Source organism: Bos indicus, chromosome X (genome assembly GCF_029378745.1).
Source record: "Bos indicus isolate NIAB-ARS_2022 breed Sahiwal x Tharparkar chromosome X, NIAB-ARS_B.indTharparkar_mat_pri_1.0, whole genome shotgun sequence".
Lineage (NCBI taxonomy): Eukaryota > Metazoa > Chordata > Mammalia > Artiodactyla > Bovidae > Bos > Bos indicus.
The window spans coordinates 83,790,392-83,811,999 of record NC_091789.1 but is presented as its reverse complement, the minus strand read 5'-3'; the positions used below and the strand labels follow the sequence as shown (position 1 = coordinate 83,811,999).

General features: G+C 36.9%; 1 protein-coding gene and 1 pseudogene across 5 annotated transcripts in view; both read right to left on the bottom strand.

The window, feature by feature from the left end:
- Window positions 1-21,608, bottom strand: part of PHKA1 (phosphorylase kinase regulatory subunit alpha 1) — a 171,829-nt gene that overhangs the window by 52,971 nt on the left and 97,250 nt on the right. For all 5 annotated transcript variants that reach the window (XM_070783780.1, XM_070783779.1, XM_070783781.1 and 2 more), the window contains exon 16: window positions 20,581-20,725. In XM_070783780.1, the coding sequence (XP_070639881.1) occupies window positions 20,581-20,725 (145 nt within the window). The remainder of the gene's footprint in view (window positions 1-20,580; window positions 20,726-21,608) is intronic.
- LOC139181054 (large ribosomal subunit protein eL31-like) lies at window positions 1,194-20,570 on the bottom strand (annotated as a pseudogene).

Below are 21,608 nucleotides of genomic sequence, written 5' to 3'. Positions count from 1 at the left end.
TGTGCAAAACCTTTTAAGTTTAATTAGGTCCCATTTGTTCATTTTGGTTTTTATTTCCATTAATCTAGGAGGTGGGTCAAAAAGAATCTTGCTGTGATTTATGTCAAAGGGTGTACTACCTATGTTTTCCTCTGAGAGCTTTATAGTTTCTGGCCTTACATTTAAGTCTTTAATCCATTTTGAGTTTATTTTTGTGTATGGTGTTAGGAAGTGTTCTAATTTTATTCTTTTACCTGTCGATGTCCAGTTTTCCCAGTACCAATGATTAAAGAGACTGTCTTTTCTCCATCGTATATTCTTGCCTCCTTTGTCAAAGATAAGGTGTGTCCATAGGTGTTTGGGTTTATCTCTGGGCTGTCTAGCTTGTTCTGTCTATAGTTCTGTTTTTATGCAAGTACATACATATTGTCTTGATGAGTATAGCTTTGTAGTATAGTCTGAAGTCAGGAATGTTGATTTCTCCAGGTCCATTTTTCTTTCTCAGGATTGCTTAGGCTCTTCAGCGTCTTTTGTGTTTCCATACAAACTATGAAATTTTTTTTTGTTCTAGTTCTGTGAAAAATGCCATGGTAATTTGATAGGGATTGCATTGAATCTGTGGATTGCTTTGGAAGTATAGTCATTTTGAGAATATTGATTCTTCCAATCCAAGAACATGATATATCTCTCCATCTGTTTGTGTCATCTTTGATTTCTTTCATCAGTGTCTTATAGTGTGCTGCATACAGGTCTTTTGTCTGCTTAGGTAGGTTTATTGGTAGTAGATATTTTATTCTTTTTGTTGCAGTGGTGAATTCAATTGTTTGCTTAATTTCTCTTTCCCATTTTTCATTGTTAGTGCATAGGAATGCAAGGACTTTCTGTGTATTAATTTTATATCTTGTAACTACTAAATTCATTGATTAACTCTAGTAGTTTTTTGGTGGTGTTTTTAGGGTTTTCTATGTATACAAACAGTGCATCTGCAAACAGTGAGGGTTTTACCTCTTTTTCAATCTGGATTCCTTTTATTTCTTTTTCTTCTCTGATTGCCGTGGCTATGATTTCCAAAACCATGTTGAATAATAATGGTAAGAGTGGGTACCCTTGTTTGTTCCTGATTTTAGAGGAAATGCTTCTTTCATTTTTTTGCCACCGAGAATAGTGCTTGCTGTGTGTTTGTCATATACAGACTTTATCATGCTGAGGTAGGCTCCTTCTGTGCCAATTTTCTAGAGAGTTTTTTTTTTTTTTTAATCATAAATGGGTGTTGTATTTTATTGAAAGCATTCTCTGCACCGAGATGATCATATGGTTTTTATCTTTCACTTTGTTAACATGGTATATCACATTGATTGATTTGCATATATGGAAGAACCCTTGTATCCCTGGGATAAATCCCACTTGATCATGGTGTACGATTCTTTTCATGTGTTCTTGGATTCTGTTTGTAGAACTACACTGAGGATTTTTGCATCTATGTTCATTAGTGATATTGGCTTGTAATTTTCCTTTTTTGTGGAATCTTTGTCTGGTTTTGGTATTAGCGTGAGGGTGGCCTTGTAGAATGAGTTTGGGAGTTTCCCTCCCTGAGCAGGTTTTTGGAACAGTTTGAGCAGGATAGGTGTTAGTTCTTCTCTGAACCTCTGGTAGAATTTTCCTGTGAAGACATCTGGCTCTAGGCTTTTATTTGTTGAAGATTTTGATCCCAGTTTCAATTTCAATGCTTGTGATTGGCCTGTTCATATTTTCTACTCTTCCTGGTTCAGTCATCAAAGGCTGTACTTCTCTAAGAATTTGTTCATTTCTTCCAGGTTGCCCATTTTGTTTGCATATAGTTGTTCATAGTAGTTTCTTATGATCCTTTGTATTTCTGTGTTACCTGTTGTAGCTTCTCCTTTTTCATTTCTAATTTTATTGATTTGAGTTTTCTCCCCATTTTTCTTGATGAGTCAGGTTAATAGCTTGTAAATTTTGTTTATCTTCTCAAAGAACCAGCTTTTAGTTTTATTGGTTTTTGCTATTGCTTCTTTCATTTCTTTTTCATTTATTTCTGCTCTGATCTTTATGATTTTTTTCTTCTACTAACTTTGGGGTTTGTTTGTTCTTTTCATAACTGCTCTAGGTGTAAGGATAGATTATTTGATGTTACTTTGTTTTTATGATGTAGGCTTGTATTGCTATAAACTTACCTTTTAGCACTGCTTTTACTGCATCCCACAGGTTTTAAGTTGTCATGTTTTCATTGTCTTTTAGTTCTAGGCATTTTTTGATTTCCTCTTTGGTTTCTTCATTGACCTCTTGGCTATTTAGAAGCATATTGCTTAGCCTTCATGTGTTTGTATTTTTACATTTTCCCCCTTGTAATTGGTATCTAATCTTATAGCATTGTGGTGAGAAAAAATGCATGATACAATTTTCTTAAATTTACCAAGGCTTGATTTGTGACCCAACATGTGATCTATCCCAGAGAGTATTCCAAATGCACTTGAGAAAAATGTATATTCTGCCGTTTTTGGATGGAATGTCCATAGATATCAATTAGTTCTATTTCGTTCAATGTGTCATTTAAAGCTTGCATTTCTTTATTAATTTTCTGTCTTGATGGTATGTCCATTGGTGTGAGTGGGGTGTTAAAGCCCCCACTATTATTGTGTTACTGTTGATTTCCCCTTTTATAGTTGTTAGCATTTGCCGTATGTATCAAGGTGCTCCTATGCTGGGTTCATATATATTTGTAATTGTTGTATCTTATTCTTGGATTGATCCCTTGATCATTATGTCTTATCCTTCCTCATCTCTTGTAATGGTCTTTATTTTAAAGTCTATTTAATCTGATATGAGTAATGCTACTGTTGCTTTGATTTCCATTTGCATGGAATATCTTTTTCCAACCCCTCACTTTCAGTTTGTATGTGCCTTTGGGGTCTGAAGTGGGTCTCTTTTAGACAGCATACATAGGGGTCTTGCTTTTGGATCCATTCAGCCAACCTGTGTCTTTTGTTGGAGCATTTAATCTATTTAAATTTAAGGTAATTATTGATATGTATGATCCTATTACCATTTTATTAATTGTTTTGGGTTTGATTTTGTAGGTCTTTTCTTTCTCTTGTGTTTCCTGTCTAGAGAAGTTCCTTTAAGTATTTGTTGTAGAGCTGGTTTAGTGCTGGTCAGTTCTCTTAACTTTTGATTATCTGTTAAGTTTTTCATTTCTTCATCAAATATGAATGAGATTCTTGCTGGGTAGGATAACCTTGGTTGTAGGTTTTTTCCTTTCATCATTTTAAGTATATACTGCCACTCCCTCTGGCCTGCAGAGTTTCTGCTGAAAGATTGTTAACCTTATAGGGATTCCCTTGTATGTTACTTGTTGCTTTTCTGTTGCTCCTTTATATATTTTCTTTGTGTTTGATTTTATTAGTTTGTTAATATGTGTCTTGGTATGATCCTTTTTGGGTTTATCCTATATGGGACTCTCTGGGTTTCCAGGACTTGGGTGGCTATGTCCTTTCTCATGCTAGGGAAGTTTCCAACTATAATCTAATCTCCTCAAATATCTTCTCATATCCTTTCTTTTTCTCTTCTTCTTCAGGGACTGCTATAATTTGGATGTTGGTATTCTTAATGTCCAAGAGGTTTCTGAGATGGCCCCCATTTCTTTTCATCTTTCTGTATTCTGTTCTATTTCAGTTATTTCCACGATTCTATATTCCAACTTATTTATTCTTCTTCTGCTTCAGTTATTCTGCTATGGGTTCCCTCTAGTTATTTTTTATTTCAGTTATTATGTTGTTAATGGTTGATTCTCTGTTCTTTATTTCTTCTACACTTTTGCTAAATGTTTCTTGTATCTTCTCAATTCATGCCTCCATTCTATTTATCTGTGCTTTCATTTTATTTCTGAAGTTTTGAGTCATCTGTACTATCATTACTATGAATTCTTTTCCAGGTAGACTGCCTATTTTCTCTTCATTTGTTTGATTTGATGTTCCTTGATCTGCTGCATGTTTCTCTGTCTTTTCATTGTGTTTAATTTTCTGTGTTTGAGGTCTCCTTTATATAGGCTGCAAGATCATAGTTCCTCTTACTTGTGGAGTCTGCTCCCATTGTGTGGGTTTGGACCAGTGCTTTGTGAAGGTTTCTTGGAGTGGAGGGACTGGTTCCTGTGTTCTGGTGGGTAGAGCTTGATGTTGTCCCTGTAAAGGGCAGTTTTGTGCCCAGTGATGTGTTATGGGACTTGGTATGACTTTGGGCAACCTGTCTGCTAATGGGTAGGGTTGTATTCTTGTTTTGCTAGTTGTTTGGTGTGGGATGTCTGGTGCTGGAGCTTGCTGGCCTTTGGGTGGGGCCAGAGCTTAGTGTCGTGATGCAGGCCTTTGGGAGAGCTTTCACTAATTAGTATTCCATGGGGTTGGGAGTTCTCTGGTGGCCGAACATCCTGGACTTGGGTCTCCTGTCTCAGAAATTCAGACCCGACCCCTTGCTGGAGCAGCAAGACTTCACAAGCCACAGAACACAGAAGGGATAAAGAAAGAAAGAAATAGCAGAAAAAATAAAACCAACCTACAAACAAAAAAGAACAGATAGACAAAACCCCAACACAAATGGTAAAAGCAACATTAATCAGACAGGAACACAAAAATAAACTCACAAACTCACACTCACAAAAAGAAAATAAACAAAAGACTAAAGAGAGGAACCAAAAAATAAGAGAGCAATCAAACCAATAAATGAATCCATAAAAGAAAACAAAGACTAAAAACTAGAGTAGCAAAAATGCAAAACCAAAAACATGGAAAAAACACAATATAATGAAAAGATGTAGAAATAAGAGGAAAATAAAATAAAATGAATTAAAAAAACATTAAAAAAGGAAAAAGTAAGTAAAAAATAGAAAGTAAAGGATTAATAAAAAGAAACAATGATAGAACTAATGAAAAAAATATATATACATACATACACGTAGAGAGAGAGATAGTAAGAAGAACATTATTCTGTGATGTCAGTTGTCCTTATCACCCAATGTCCTCCAGTCCATCTGCCTACTCAGGAAATCCTTCAGTATTTCTAGGAAGGTCTCTGGACCTGCAGCGGGCACTGTGGGGTCAGCTCCTACTTAGATCTGGCCTTATTCTAGCTTGTTCTTGCTTCCAAAGTCCCCAAAAGCCCACAGTCTCAACTTAATTGCAGAGATTTAATTCACTGCACCTGCTGCTGCAGGAATGAATTTCTTCCTCTTCTTTGGTCACATAGTCCTTGATGCTCTGCTTTGGTTTTGGCCCTGCCTTTGCTTGTAGGCCACCGCCCAGAGTCTTTCCTACCCAGACAAGATAGGGCAAAGGCCCTAGTTTATTAAAGCTCACTTGTTCAGTCAGGCTGGGGAGAGAGAGGGGTATGGCAACCACAATTGGGATGAACAGGGAAAAGTTCTGTTTCCAGACGAAAAGGAATAGACCCACTTTTCCCTATTCTTCCTGCTAAGTATAGCTAAAATTCAGGACATTACTATAATACAAACATAAGAAGACTCAGAAAGTTGGAAAAAGCATCAATTCTTCAGTGCTCAGCTTTCTTTATAGCCCAACTCTGACATCCATACATGACTACTGGAAAAACCATAGCCTTGACTAGACGGACCTTTGTTGGCAAAGTAACATCTCTGCTTTTTAATATGCTGTCTAGGTTGGTCAGAACTTTCCTTCCAAGGAGTAAGTGTCTTTTAATTTCATGGCTGCAGTCACCATCTGCAGTGATTTTGGAGCCCAGAAAAATAAAGTCAGCCACTGTTTCCACTGTTTCCCCATCTATTTGCCATGAAGTGATGGGACCGGATGTCATGATCTTAGTTTTCTGAATGTTGAGTTTTAAGCCAACTTTTTCACTGCCCTCTTTCACTTTCATCAAGAGGCTCTTTAGTTCTTCTTCACTTTCTGCCATAAGGGTGGTGTCATCTGCATATCTGAGGTTATCGATCTTTCTCCTGGCAATCTTGATTCCAGCTTATGCTTCTTCCAGCCCAGCATCTCTCATGATGTACTCTGCATATAAGTTAAATAAGCAGGGTGACAATATACAGCCTTGACATACTCCTTTTCCTATTTGGAACCAGTCTGTTGTTCCATGTCCATGTCTTACTCTTCTGATATCTTCACCCTCTCCTCTCGAAAACATTATTTGACAATCAATGGTTAGTTCTCGTCCATATAAACTGTTTGTAGATTTTTGAAAGTGGTGACAGATACATAGGTAATCAATGCATAGAAGTTATTTGGTGAATTTTCATTGCATTTTCTGGACAAGTGCACATGGATATGATACTGGACATTCCTTATTCCTCTGGTCGAGACAGCTTTGTTGAGCCTGGTGTCAATGCCTACATCTGGAGTTCCCATCTCCTTCATGGCAAATTTCCAGGTTTCTTTGAATGCCTGAGGAGTATGCTTCTTGAAATACACTCCATGAACATGCTAGTGAATGCGGATAGTGTATTCTCTGGTCACCACCATTTAATGGTGGATCGTCCCTTCTTCTCACCACCCTTCTTTGCAGGAGCCATTCTTCTGGGCTTGGGTTGGGAAGCTCTTTTCCTATGTTTTAAATAATCTTTCCTTTTTCTCAGTTGATGTTCAAGGGCTGTTTATGCTTTGTGATTATTACCCTTTTCTCCATCATATGAATGGCAAATACTTCACCTACTTTATTATTTGTCTTTCAACCTCAACCACACTTCAGTTTTGTATAAAATGTTTAGAAAAAAAGATTTATATTTTCATGTTTTAAAATTTGTCAGTTTTTCCTTTTTGTGTTTTGCAAAGCATAGCCTTCTTCAGTCCAAAACCTCAAAAACATTCTACCATACTTTCTCCTAATACCTTTATAGTTTTTTATTGTTGCTTAGCTTTTTAATCTAGTAAGAACTCAATTTTGGATAAAATGTAAGGTACAAGGCTAACTGAATGGTTTTCTCAAATGTATTTATTTATATTTTTGCCTCTATTTGGATTGCTATCTTTATCATTATTGTAATGCCAATGGATATATTTTCTCTCATTATTTTTAGTTTTTTAAAGATGCAGTTATTCTTGTACACTTTCTCTTCCACATGCAATATAGATTCAACCTGTTCATAAAAATTTGTCTCTTTATTTTAATTTGGAATTCACTGAACTGACAGAGTAGTTAGTTAATTAATTTTTTGGGTGCTGTTAGAAAAAAAATTTTTTAATTGGAAGATAATTGTTTTACAATGTTGTGGATTAATTTAATAAGAATTGACATCTTCTAAAAAAAGAATAGATATCTTTTCAATATTAACTATTTCCATCTAGCAACATGGTATGTCTCACTAGTAATTAAAATCTTTTATGCTTTTCACTAGCTTTATAATTTTTTAACATAATTTTATGCATATTTCTTATTAAGCTTATTCTTATATTATTTACTTTTTCAGAAAACTTGTCAATTTTTTCTAGATTTATAAAATTGTACTTGATATTCTTTTATAATTTTTAAAGCCTCTTCCATTTGTTTCTATACCCCCTTTCTCATTCTTAATATAATTTTACTATTTTTGTTTTTCTCATTATTCTGAAGTCTACTTTATTACATATTAATATAGCCACCTCTAATTTTTTATAATTAATTTTACATGGTATATTTTCCATTATTTTTATTCTAGTTTACCTATATTGTCACATATGAAGTGAATTTCATGGAGACAGCATATATGTGGGTCATTTTAAAATCTACTCTGTCAATCTCAGTCTTTTAATGGGTGTATTTAGGCTATTTACAGTAAATGTAATTATTGATATGTTAGGAATAAGTATGCCATTTTTACTTATTGTTTTTTGTTTGTTTCTCTGTTCTATTTTCTTCTTCCTGCCTTCTAAAACAAAAGAACTTCATTTTGATTTATCTATAGTGGTTTTACCTTATCACCTTGTATAGACTTCTATTGTGGCTCAGCTGGTAAAGAATCCGCCTGCATTGTGGGAGACCTGGGTTCAATCCTTGGGTTGGGAAGATCCCAGGGATAAGAGAAAGGCTACACAGTCCAGTATTCTGGCCTGGAGAATTCCATGGACGATAGAGTCGGACATGACTGAGCAACTTTCATTTTCACTTTCATAGACTTCTTAGTGGTTACTCTAGGTATTAAATAGTATGTAAAAACATGAGTTCAGTTCAGTTGCTCGGTCATGTCTGACTCTTTGTGACCCCATGGACTGCAGCACACCAGGCTTCCCTATTCAACACCAACTCCCAGAGTCTACCCAAACTCATGTCCATTGAGTCGGTGATTCCATTCAACCATCTCATCCTCTGTTGTCCCCTTCTCCTCCCACCTCCAGTCATTCCCAGCATAATGGTCTTTTCAAATAAGTCAGTTCTTCCCATCAGGTGGCCAAAGTATTGGAGTTTCAGCTTCAATATCAGTCTTTCCAATGAATATTCAGGACTGATTTCCTTTAGGATGGACTGGTTGGATCTCCTTGCAGTCCAAAAGACTCTCAAGAGTCTTCTCCAACACCACAGTTCAAAGCATCAATTCTTCGGCACTCAGCTTTCTTTATACTCCAACTCACATCCATACATGACTACTAGAAAAACCAATGCTTTGACTAGATGGACCTTTGTGGGCAAAGTAATGTCTCTCCTTTTTAATATGCTGTCTAGGTTGGTCAGAACTTTTCTTCCAAGGAGCAAGTGTCTTTAAATTTTGTGGCTGCAGTCACCAACTGCTGTGATTTTGGAGCCCCAAAATATAAAGTCTCTCACTGTTTCCATTGTTTCCCCGTCTATTTGCCATGAAGTGATGGGGCCGGATCCCATGATCTTTGTTTTTTGAATGTTGAGTTTTAAGACAGCTTTTTTGTTCTCCTCTTTCACTTTCCTCAAGAGGCTCTTTAGAGTCACAGATGTATAGAACAGTCTTTTGGACCCTGTGGGAGAGGGCAAAGGTGGGATGATATGGGAGAATGGCATTTAAACATGTATATTATCGTATGAGAAATGGATCACCAGTCCGGGTTCAATGCAAGAGACAGGGTGCTCGGGGGTGGTGAACTGGGATGACCCAGAGGGATGGGATGGGGAGGGAGGTGGGAGGGGGATTCAGGATGGGGAACACATGTACACCTGTGGCAGATTCATGTCAATGTATGGCAAAACCACTACAATATTGTAAAGTAATTAGCCTCCAATTAAAATAACTAAATTTATATTAAAAAATTAAACATAAAAGAAGGCTCTTTAGTTATTCTTCATTTTCTGCCATAAGGGTAGTATTATCTGCATATCTAAGGTTATTGATATTTCTCCTGGCAATCTTGATTCCAGCTTGTGCTTCATCCAGGCAGGCATTTCTCATGATGTACTCTGAATATAAGTTAAATAAGCAGGGTGACAATATACAGCTTTGACATACTCCTTTCCCGATTTGGAACCAGTCTGTTGTTCCATGTCCAGTTATAACTGTTGCTTCTTGACCTGCACACAGATTTCTCAGGAGGCAGGTCAGGTGGTCTGGTATTCCCCTCTCTTGAAGAATTTTCCACAGTTTGTTGTGATCCACACAGTCAAAGGCTTTGGCATAGTCAATAAAGCAGTAGATGTTTTTCTGGAACTCTCTTGCTGTTTCAGTGATCCAGCAGATGTTGGCAATTTGATCTCTGGTTCCTTTGCCTTTTCTAAATCCAACTTGAACATCTGGAATTTCACAGTTCTTGTACTGTTGAAGCCTGGCTTGGAGAATTTTGATCATTACTTTGCTAGCATGTGAGATGAGTGCAATTGTGTTTTGAATATTCTTTGGGATTGGAAAGAAAACTGACCTTTTCCAGTCCTGTGGCCACTGATGAGTTTTCCAAATTTGCTGTCATATTGAGTGCAGCACTTTCATAGCATCATCTTTTAGGATTTGAAATAGCTCAAACTGGAATTCTATCACATCCACTAGTTTTGTTCGTAGTGATGCTTCCTAAGACCCACTTGACTTTGCATTCCAGGATGTCTGGCTCTAGGTATGTGATCATACAATTGTGATTATCTGGGTCATGAAGATCTTTTTTTGTACAGTTCTTCTGTGTATTCTGGCCACCTCTTCTTAATATCTTCTGCTCCTATTAGGTCCATACCATTTCTGTGCTTTATTGTGCCCATTTTTGCATGAAATGTTCCCTTGGTATCTCTAATTTTCTTGAAGAGACCTACAGTCTTTCCCATTCAATTATTTTCCTCTATTTTTTTGCATTTCTACTTAGGAAGGCTTTCTTATCTCTCCTTGCTATTCTTTGGAACTCTGCATTCAAATGGGTATATCTTTTTTTTTCTCCTTTGCCTTTCACTTCTCTTCTTTTCACAGCTATTTGTAAGGCCTCCTCAGACAACCATTTTTGCCTTTCTGTATTTATTTTTCTTGGGGATGCTCTTGATCACTGCCTCCTGTATAATGTCATGAACCTCCATCCACAGTTCTTCAGGTACTCTGTCTATCAGATCTAATCCCTTGAATCTATATGTCACTTTCACTGTATAATCGTAAGGGATTTCATTTAGGTCATACCTGAATGATCTAGTGGTTTTCCCTACTTTCTTCAATTTAAGTCTGAATTTGGCTATAAGGACTTCATGATCTGAGCCACAGTTAGCTCCCTGTCTTATTTTTGCTGACTGTATAGAGCTTCTGCAGCTTTGGCTGCAAAGAATATAATCAATCTGATTTTGGTATTGACCATCTGGTGATGTCCATGTGTACAGTCTTCTCTTGTGTTGTTGGAAGAGGATGTTTGCTATGACCAGTGTGTTCTCCTGGCAAAATTCTGTTATCCTTTGTCCTGCTTCATTCTGCACTCCAAGGCCAAATCTGTCTGTTACTCCAGGTATTTCTTGACTTCCTACTTTTGCACTCTAGTACCCTATATTGAAAAGGACATCTTTTTGGGGTGTTAATTCTAGAAGGTCTTGTAGGTCTTCATAGAACTGTTTAATTTCAACTTCTTCAGCATTACTGGTCGGGGCATAGACTTGGATTACTGTGATATTGAATGGTTTGCCTTGGAAACGAACAGAGATCATTCTGTCGTTTTTGAGATTGCACCCAAGTACTGCATTTTGAAGTCTTTTGTTGACTATGAGGTCTACTCTGTTTCTTCTAAGGGATTCTTGCCCACAGTAGTAGATATAATGGTCATCTGAGTTAAATTCACCCATTCCAGTCCATTTTAGTTTGCTGACTCCTAAAATGTCAATGTTTACTCTTGCCATCTCCTGTTTGACCACTTCCAATTTGCCTTGATTCATGGACCTAACATTCCAGGTTCCTATGCAATATTACTCTTTACCACATCTGACTTTACTTCCATCACCAGTCACATCCACAACTGGATGTTGTTTTTGCTTTGGCTCCATCTCTTCATTCTTTCTCCACTGATCTCCAGTAGCATATTGGGCACCTACTGACCTGGGGACTTCATCTTTCAGTGTCCTATTTTTTTGCTGTTTCATACTGTTTATATGGTTCTCAATACACGAATACTGAAGTAGTTTGCCATTCCCTTCTCCAGTGGACGACATTTTGTCAGAACTCTCCACCATGATGATGCGTCCGTCTTGGGTGGCCCTACATGGCATGGTTCACAGTTCATTGAGTTAGACAAGGCTTTGGTCCATGTGATCATATTGGTTAGTTTTCTGTGATTGTGGTTTTCATTCAAATATACATTATATATGTATATACAAACATAGATTCACTATTAGTGTAAACATTTTACTAGTTAAAATGATGTGTAAAAACATTTTTTCCTTTTCAGTCCCTTACGTCTCCCAATCTATAATATAATTGCATTAGATCCAGCACTCTGTGACAATCTAGAGGAGTGGAATGGGGGGGAGGGAAGTTTAAGAGGGAAGGGATATATATATATATATATATATATATATATATTTATTTATTGATATATAAATATACATATATAAAATCAGGGATATATATATATGTATAATTATGACTGATTTGCATTGATGTACAGCAGAGAGCACCACAACACTGTAAACCAGTTATCCTTCAAAAAATAAATAAAAAGAAAAGAAGAAATAGAAAAAATATATAATTTCATTGAAGATCTCCTCTACACCTCTGAGAACCACATCAGTGTTATATTTTTTGCTTCAAATGTCAAACATAATTTAGAAAACTGAAGGGGAGAAACTTTATTGTATTTATCTGTATTCTTACTCTTTCCACTGTTCTTTTTCTTGCTTGATGTTCCAATATTTTATCTTGTATTATTTCCTTTTCATTTCAAGAACTTCCTTTAAGCCTTTCTTTTAAAGCAGATCCCCTTCAAACAAATTCATTTAGTTTTGTTTCACCCGAGAGTGTCTATTTTTCCCATTTATTCAAGTACATTTTTATTGGATACAGAATTCTTAGTTTATAATTCTTTTCTTTAAGCACTTGAAAATATATTATGTCAGTTTCCTCTGTTCTCCATGGATTTTGGTGAAATCTGCTGTCATTCTAATTGTTTTTTCATATAGGTGAGGTATCATTTTTCTTACTGCTTTCCAGTTTTTTTCTTTTTCTTTAATTTTCAGGAGTTTGATCAGTATGTTTTGGCATTGATTTCTTTGAGTTTATACTGTTTGGGACTCTCTCAGCTTTTCGAATTTGCAGGTTATGCCTTTTGCATTTTTTTCAGCCATATTAGCTGGGATACTTTTTTTTCAGCCTTATATTCATTTTCCTCTCCTTCTGAAACTCGTAACATGAATGTTAGATCTTTCATAATATGAAAGGTCTCTGAGGCTCTGTTACATTTCTTCAGTTTACTTTTACTCTTGTTCACTTCTGTCTTCAAGTTCAATCTATTCATTCTTCTACTGAGCCTATCCAGTGAGCTTTTCATTTCAGTTATACTTTTCAGTTATAAAACCTTCATTTGCTTCTTTATCTCTTCAATTTCTTTACTGAGCATTTCTGTTTCTTTGCTGAGACTTTCTACTTTCAGGTTTAAAGTGTGGTTGCAATTGCTTGGTTGGAGAAGGAAATGGCAACCCACTCTAGTATTCTTGCTTGGAGAATCCCATGGACAGAGAAGCCTGGAGGGTTACAGTCCATAGGGTCGCAAGAGTCAGATATGACTTAGTGATTAACCACCACCACCAATTGCTTGGTAAATTTTTTTATGATGACTGCCTTAAAATCTTTGCCATAATTCTAACATCTTTGTGATCTTCGTATTGATGTCGTTGATCATCTTTTCTTGATGAAGTTGAGGTTTTCCTGGGCATTGGTATGAATGATTTTCTATTGTATTCTGGAAGTTTGGGGTATCATCTTATGAGACTCTGGATCTTATTGAATCTTCAGATTCAGCAAGTCTTCTCTGATACTGTGCAGCCGTTAAGGGAGCATTGCCTTGTTACTGCTAGGTGGGTGTGGAAGAGGTTCCTCTACTGTTCAGTAATGATGATAATCTGAGCTCCCCATGAGTATGTCTCAGATACAGTGCTTAAGGAGGGAGGTGTGCCTCTTCACAGCTGTGTGAAGGCAATAGTCTAGGTTCTCCACCTAGCATTGCTGACAGTGATGGGAATGGGGCTGTAGTTTTTTTTGCGTGTCATTTGGATGGATTAGAACATTTAATTGTCTAGAAGCTTTCTGTCTGGCTAGGCTGCCCTTTTCCTGTTCTTTGGGCTAAAGGGAGAAGGTTTTTCCTGGAACTTTTAAAATTTGTACCCATTTGTGTTTCTGGGATGATAACTTCTCCAGCACCCAATCCACAATATATGAGGCAGAAGGAAAGCCCAGGAAATTCACTGTTGTGTCATTTCTTAAGTTCAAAGTCTTCCTTCTTTTTTCCAACTTTCTGAGTCTTCTTATAGTAATGTCCTGAATTTTAGCTATACTTAGCAGGAAGAATAGGGAAAAGTGGGTTTATTCCTTTTAATCTGGAAACAGAACTTTTTTTTTCCAAAGTGAAAATATTCAGGAAATGAAAATTTCTATATATTACTTTGACCAAATCTCAAGTTTTGATAAGTAGTGGTACCATTTTTCATTTTAAAACACTAAATAATTTTAACTTGGATTTACTCTTTATTTATTTCTTTTTTCTTTTTTTGGATTTCCTCTTTAATTGAAGAATTATTTGCAAAAATTTTAATTCCTTCAAGGTCAGGTTTTTTAGAAATTATTTGGTTTTAATTAGCTTTATGGCCTATGTCTGGCAAAATCATCTATATTATTTATACTTTAAAAAATAAACATTCTTTGTATATTCTGATTTCTGGATTTCTTTCTGTTTCATATAAACACAGAGTTTGTTAATTTTCTATATCTTTATTTTTGTGTAATTGATCCGTGACATTATGATTCAGTTCAGTTCAGTCCAGTCATGCAGTCATGTCTGACTCTTTGCAACACCATGGACCACAGCACGCCAGGCCTCCCTGTCCATCACCAACTCCCGGAGCTTATTCAAACTCATGTCCATTGAGTCAGTGATGCCATCCAACCATCTATCCTTTGTCGTCCTTTTATCCTCCCACATTCAATCTTTCCCAGCATCAGGGTCTTTTCACATGAGTCAGTTCTTCCCATCAGGTGGCCAATGTATTGGAGTTTCAGGTTCAACATCAGTCCTTCCAATGAATATTCAGGACTGATTTCCCTTAGGATGGACTGGTTGGATCTCCTTGCAGTCCAAGGGACTCTCAAGAGTCTTCTCCAACATGACAGTTCAAAAGCATCAATTCTTTGGCGCTCAGCTTTCTTTATAGTTCAACTCTTGCATCCATACATGACTACTGGAAAAATCATAGCCTTGACTAGATGGACTTTGTTGGCAAAGTAATGTCTCTGCTTTTTAATACACTGTCTAGGTTGGTCATAACTTTTCTTCCAAGGAGTAAGCGTCTTTTAATTTCATGGCTGCCATCACCATCTGCAGTGATTTTGGAGCCCAAGAAAATAGTCTGCCACTGTTGCTACTGTTTCTCCATCTATTTGCCATGAAGTGATGGCACTGGATGCCATGAACTTTGTTTTCTGAATGTTGAGCTTTAAGCCAGCTTTTTCACTCTCCTCTTTCACTTTCATTCTTCTTCACTTTCTGCCATAAGGGTGGTGTCATCTGCATATCTGAGGTTATTGATATTTCTCCCGGCAATCTTGATTCCAGCTTGTGCTTCATCCAGGCAGGCATTTCTCATGATGTACTCTGAATATAAGTTAAATAAGCATGGTGACAATATACAGTCTTGACATACTCCTTTTCCTATTTGGAATCAGTCTGTTGTTCCATGTCCAGTTCTAACTGTTGCTTCCTGACCTGCATACAGGTTTCTCAAGAGGCATGTCAGGTGGTCTGGTATTCCCATTTCTTGAAGAGTTTTCCACAGTTTATTGTGATCCACACAGTCAAAGGCTTTTACATAGTCCATAAAGCAGAAATAGATGTTTTTCTGGAACTCTTTTGCTTTTGTGATGATCCAGCTGATGTTGGCAGTTTGATCTCTAGTTCCTCTGCCTTTTCTAAAACCAGCTTGAACATCTGAAAGTTCACAGTTCACGTACTGTTGAAGCCTGGCTTGGAGAATTTTGAGCATTACTTTACTAGCGTGTGAGATGAGTGCAACTGTGAGGCAGTTTGAGCATTCTTTGGCATTGCCTTTCTTTGGGATTGGAATGAAAACTGGCCTTTTCCAGTCCTGTGGCCACTGCTGAGTCTTCCAAATTTAATGGCATATTGAGTGCAGCACTTTCACAGCATCATCTTTTAGGATTTGAAATACCTCAACTGGAATTCCATCACCTCCAGTAGCTTTGTTTGTAGTGATGCTTCCTAAGGCCCACTTGACTTCACATTCCAGGATGTCTGGCTCTAGGTGAGTGATCACAGCATTGTGATTATCTGGGTCATGAAGATCTTTTTTGTACAGTTCTTCTGTGTATTCTTGCCACCTCTTCTTTTTTTTTTTTTGCCACCTCTTCTTAATATCTTCTCCTTCTGTTAAGTCCATACCATTTCTGTCCTTTATTGAGCCTATCTTCACATGAAATGTTCCCTTGGTATCTCTAATTTTCTTGAAGATATCTCTAGTCTTTCCCATTTTATTGTTTTCCTCTATTTCTTTGCTTTCATCACTGACGAAAGGTTTCTTATCTCTCCTTGCTATTCTTTGGAACTCTGCATTCAAATGAGTATGTCTTCCCTTTTCTCCTTTGCTTTTCACTTCTCTTCTTTACACAGCTATTTGTAATGCCTCCTCAGACAGTCATTTTGCTTTTTTGCATTTCTTTTTCTTGGGGATGGTCTTGCTCCCTGTCTCCTGCACAATGTCATGAACCTCCGTCCATAATTCATCAGGCACTCTGTCTATCAGGTCTAATCCTTTAAATCTATTTCTCACTTCCACTGTATAATCATTAGGGATTTGATTTAGGTCACACTGAATGGTCTACTGGACATTATGATAGAGATATGTTACAGTTTCCCACTGTGACTGTACAATGGATTTATCATATTGTCATTAAGTTTTCCTAAATATCAGCTTTACACATTTCACTGATATTCCTCAGTAGATAAAAATTTATAAATGTTGTACTGTCTTCACGTACTGTAACTCTTTTCAATATAAAATATCCTTCCTATCGCATTTACTGATTTGCACCCTGAATTCTATTTGCTATTTTTTATATTAATATTGCCATCATTGCTTTCTTTTTGTTAGTATTTACATGATATATTTTTGCCTTCCTTTATTTTCTGTTTTTCCATAAAATTTTATTTTAGGGATAGCTTTTGTAAGCTTTCATAAGCAGCATCTAGCTAGATTTTGCTTTTACCTATCCTAGGAATCTTTGTCTTTAATATGAGGATTTAATTCACATTTTAATGTGATCACTAAATATGTTCATTCCCATTTTACCAGCACAAAATTTTCCCTGACAAAAATACATAGCTACTGTATTAGTAACGTATATTTTGGAGACTGACAGACCTGATTTGAGGCCTGACTCTGTTGCTTACTAGCTTTGTGACTATACAATGAGTCACCTTCTTCACCTATAAAATGGAGGCTATTAATAGTACCTACCTGAATAGGGTTGTTGTAGAGATTTCAAAATGATGCACTGAAAGCACTTAGATCAGTGCCTGATACAGAGAGAGTGCTAAATAAACATTGCAGTTATTATTGCTATTGATACTTCTGTTTTTGTTGTGTGACCACATACCAAGTGTCAAAACTTTGTGATTTAAATTTAGATTTTAGTTATATTCTTCTTCCCAAACTATAGCTGTTTATGTCATCCACAACTATTGGCATTTCAATTTTGAAATTTCTTAAAACTCAACACGTCCCTTTACAACTGGCATCTTTCTTTAGAACTTCTTTGCTTTTATCGGTGCAGCATTTTTAGCTAGTCTCTAAATGTTGGCATTATCTTGATTCATATCTCACATCTAGTCAGCCAACATGTGACTTTCATATCTAGTTAGTCAACACCTGACTTTTAAGGTGTTGATTAAAATGACTCTTGTGGGCTTCCCTGGTGGCTCAGTGGTAAAGAATCTGCCTGCCAATGCAGAAGACACAGGTTCAATCCCTGGTCTGGGAATCTCCCACATGCCATAGAGCAACTAAGCCCATGTGCCACAACTATTAAGCCTGTACTCTAGAGCCCAGAAACCTCAAGTACTGAGCCCATGTGTTGCAGCTACTGAAGCCCATGTGCCTTAGAGTCCATGCTTTGCAACAAGAGAAGCCACCACAGTGAGAAACCCACCCAGCCCAACTAGAGAGTAGCTCTTGCTCACTGCAACTAGAGAAAAGCCCACACAGCAACAAAGACCCAACACAGCCATAAATAAATAAACAGCATTATAAAAAATAAAATGACTCATCTCCACCTTTCCCATTCAATTTTTATTATCATCAGCCCAGTGTATCTTCTCATCACCTCATACCCGGATTAGTTTCCTTGATATCAGATTCTCCTAACAACAATGAAAAATGTCACTAAATAAATATTCCTTAAACATCACTTTCATCATATTGCTCTTTGCTCAAAAATTTTTAATTACTACAGACTTCTGAGACTATTTATTTTAAATTTCCCTGCTTATTTTCAGTCAGTTCAGTCGCTCAGTCACGTCCGACTCTTTGCGACCACATGGACTGCAGCACACCAGGCTTCCCTGTCTATCACCAACTTCCAGAGCTTAATCAAACTCATGTCCACTGAGTCGGTGATGCCATCCAACCATCTCATCCTCTGTTGTCTCCTTCTCCTGCTTTCAATCTTTCCCAGAATCAGGGTCTTTTCCAATGAGTCAGTTCTTTACATCAGGTGGCCAAAGTATTGGAGTTCATTTTCAACATCAGTTCTTCCAGTGAATTTTCAGGACTAATTTCTTTTAGGATGGACTGGTTGGATCTCCTTGCTGTCTAAGCGACTCTCAAGAGTCTTCTCCAACAGCACAGTTCAAAACCATCAATTCTTCAGTGCTCGGCTTTCCTTATGATCCAACTCTCACATCCATACATGACTACTGGAAAAACCAAGGGCTTGACTATACAGACCTTTGTCAGTAAAGAAATGTCTCTGCTTTTTAATATGTTGTCTAGGTTTGTCATAGCTTTTCTTCCAAGGAGAAAGCATCTTTTAATTTCATGGCTTCAGCCACCATATGCAGTGATTTTGGAGCCTAAGAAAATAAAGTCTGTCACTGTTTCCATTGTTTCCACATCTATTTGCCATGAAATGATAGGACCTGACGCCATGATCTTAGCTTTTTGAATGTTGAGTTTTAAGCTGGCTTTTTCACTCTCCTCTTTCACTTTCATAAGAGGCTCTTTATTTCTTCTTCACTTTCTGCCATAGGGGTGGTGTATCTCCATATGGGAGGTTATTGATATTTTTCCCTGCAATCTTGATTCCAGCTTGTGCTTCATCCAGGCAGGCTTTTTGCATGATGTACTCTGCATATAAGTTAAATAAGCAGCATGACAATGTACAGCCTTGCTGTACTCCTTTCCCAATTTGGAGCCAGTCTGTTGTTCCACGTCCGGTTCTAACTGTTGCTTCTTGACCTGCACACAGATTTCTCAGGAGGCAGGTCAAGTGGTCTGGTATTCCCATCTCTTTAAGGTCTTCATAATCTGACCCTACCTTACTTGCCCAATTTTGTTGATACTTATACTCCAAAATGGGCTTCCCTTGTGGCTCAGCTGGTAAATATTCCACCTGCAATGCGGGAGACCTGGGCTCAATCACTGGGTTGGGAAGATCCCTTGGAGAAGGGAAAGGCTGCCCATTCCAATATTTTGGCCTGGAGAATTCCATGGACTGTATTGTTCATGGGGTTGTAAAGAGTCAGACACGACTGAGTGACCTTCACTTCACATATTCCAACATGCAAGCTCCTTTCTATTCATCTTGGCTTCTTCACTGTCCATTCACAAGTCAAGTGCATCCCTGCCTCTCAGCTTCACTCATGGTATTTTTTTTCCCTCACCTAAAGTGCCTTTCCTTCTTTTCTCCTTCCATATGAATATCATGCATCCCAAAAAGCCTGAACAAGTCCCACCTAGTAAATAAATTTTCATTAACAATGTGATGGATCACTGTCACTATAAAATACTAATCTAATGGTTTAGTAATTCTTTATATACTGTTGTGAATTGTTTTCTATTATTTTTGTGAATTAGCTTTGCCTCTCCAATTAGACTTTATACTTTCTGAAGATAGTTCTGCAAACACAGTAGTTATTAACTGGCCGTTTGATAATTGTCTTATATAAAGAAGAAAGACTACCCTACTTCCTCAACTCCAGTGCTTTTGAAGCACTTTGGAGATGTGATCAAAATCCCTAAGTCTGCCTGGACTTTGAATGATTTATGACAAAGGATTCTTCTCTAATGAAAAGGAATTCTATGTACTTTGGCAGTACAAACAGGCTTTTGGAAGCAATAGCAGAGATACAGAAAGGAAACAGTGCTTCAGTATTGGCTCTAGTCCTTCAGGAACTTAGAGAACAATAAACCTCTCACTCAGTTTCAAGTAAGCAATGCCAGGAAGCCCAGCTAATAAAGAAAAGATAAACTGAAAGCATTTTTACTTTTCTCTGCTAGATTTATTTCTTCAGTTAGACAAGCCTTGGAAAGAAAGTCTGGGAATTTATCTATAAAATCTTGATGCTCCACTAGAGTGAGATTGTCTTTAAAATGAGTTTTATTAATAAAGTTTCTATAAACTGGCCTAGAAACCAATTATCTAAAGTAGCCCCAAATTATTCTATTACATATCTTGAATTATAGTTCTCAAACCACCTGAAATATTCTTGTGAATTGGTTTTTTGCTACATATTTATTCGAAAACATAAGCTCCATAAGAGTAGAAACCTCATCTACCGTATTCACCTCATGTATGCCTAGTGCTTTGAAAAGTGCCTGGTACAAAACAAAAGCTTAACAAACTGCTGAAAGAATAAATGACAAAAAGCAGCTTTCCAGTGACTATGATTTTGAAGGGCTAATCACACAACTTATTCCAAAAATACATTCATTCCTTGACTCATATAACCTTACCAAGCATGCTGTGTGAGATGGGGAAGGTGATGGTGGGCTGGCCTGTCATTCTCCAGCGGCTACAGAGATAGGAGAGGTCTGTTCTAAGCATTTCCACTATCATGTTGTTGTCGAGAGCCAGGTAGAATTGTTGCTGGTCTATAAACTAAGAAAAAGAAAAATAATGGTTTAGAATAATTAATCTCATAACTATCAAATAATATTTTTAAATACTCATATATTCATAAAGGTGTATAAGATACCACAGAGGCAACAATACCTCCAAATTTAATGTTTGATTCTTCCCAAAGTATCTGGTGGCCTATTAGTACATATAGTTGTCTTGGACATTTTTAGTGTGCTACAGTTAAAAAAGTGTTTTCAAGTACATGATTTTATTTAATTCTAACAACCCAGTGAGGGCTTTTCTCCTTTTTAATAGACAAAAAGTAAGGCCAAGAGACACTGAGTAGATTAGCAAAGTTTTATGACTAGCAAATGGCAAAATCAGAGAGAGAATTTCTGGTCCATTATTCTTTCATCTGTACTTCAGTGCACTATTTCAGATGTAAGATAACAAATGGGGAACTTAATGTTTCTTTCCAGAAAATAGTTTCTACTCCTATACACATACATAATAAGGCTTGCTACTGTAATATGGGTAATAAACATCATGCTAATAAACAATGTATCTCATGGCTAAAATAGTACTGACATTTTTGTTTAGAAGAGGATATGAAAAATTTCTAAGCATGTAAAAATGGCCCATCTCAGAAAGAAATAGAAGATCTAATTTGGTAGCTGAATATTACCAAAAAAGACTGTATTTTGTTTATAAAGGATACAGTATTATATTTAATCTTTAATAAAGAGTACTCACTGCTTCTGCAATACCAAGGACTACTCTCGGTAGCCACAGTTACTTGGCATAGCTCTTTGCTGCAACATCAATTCAGTCCAACTCAACAAATATTTACTAAGCAGCTTAATGTGTGCAAGGTCCCATGGAACTCTGACACTTCTCCCAGCTTGAGTAAATGCTTTATTTC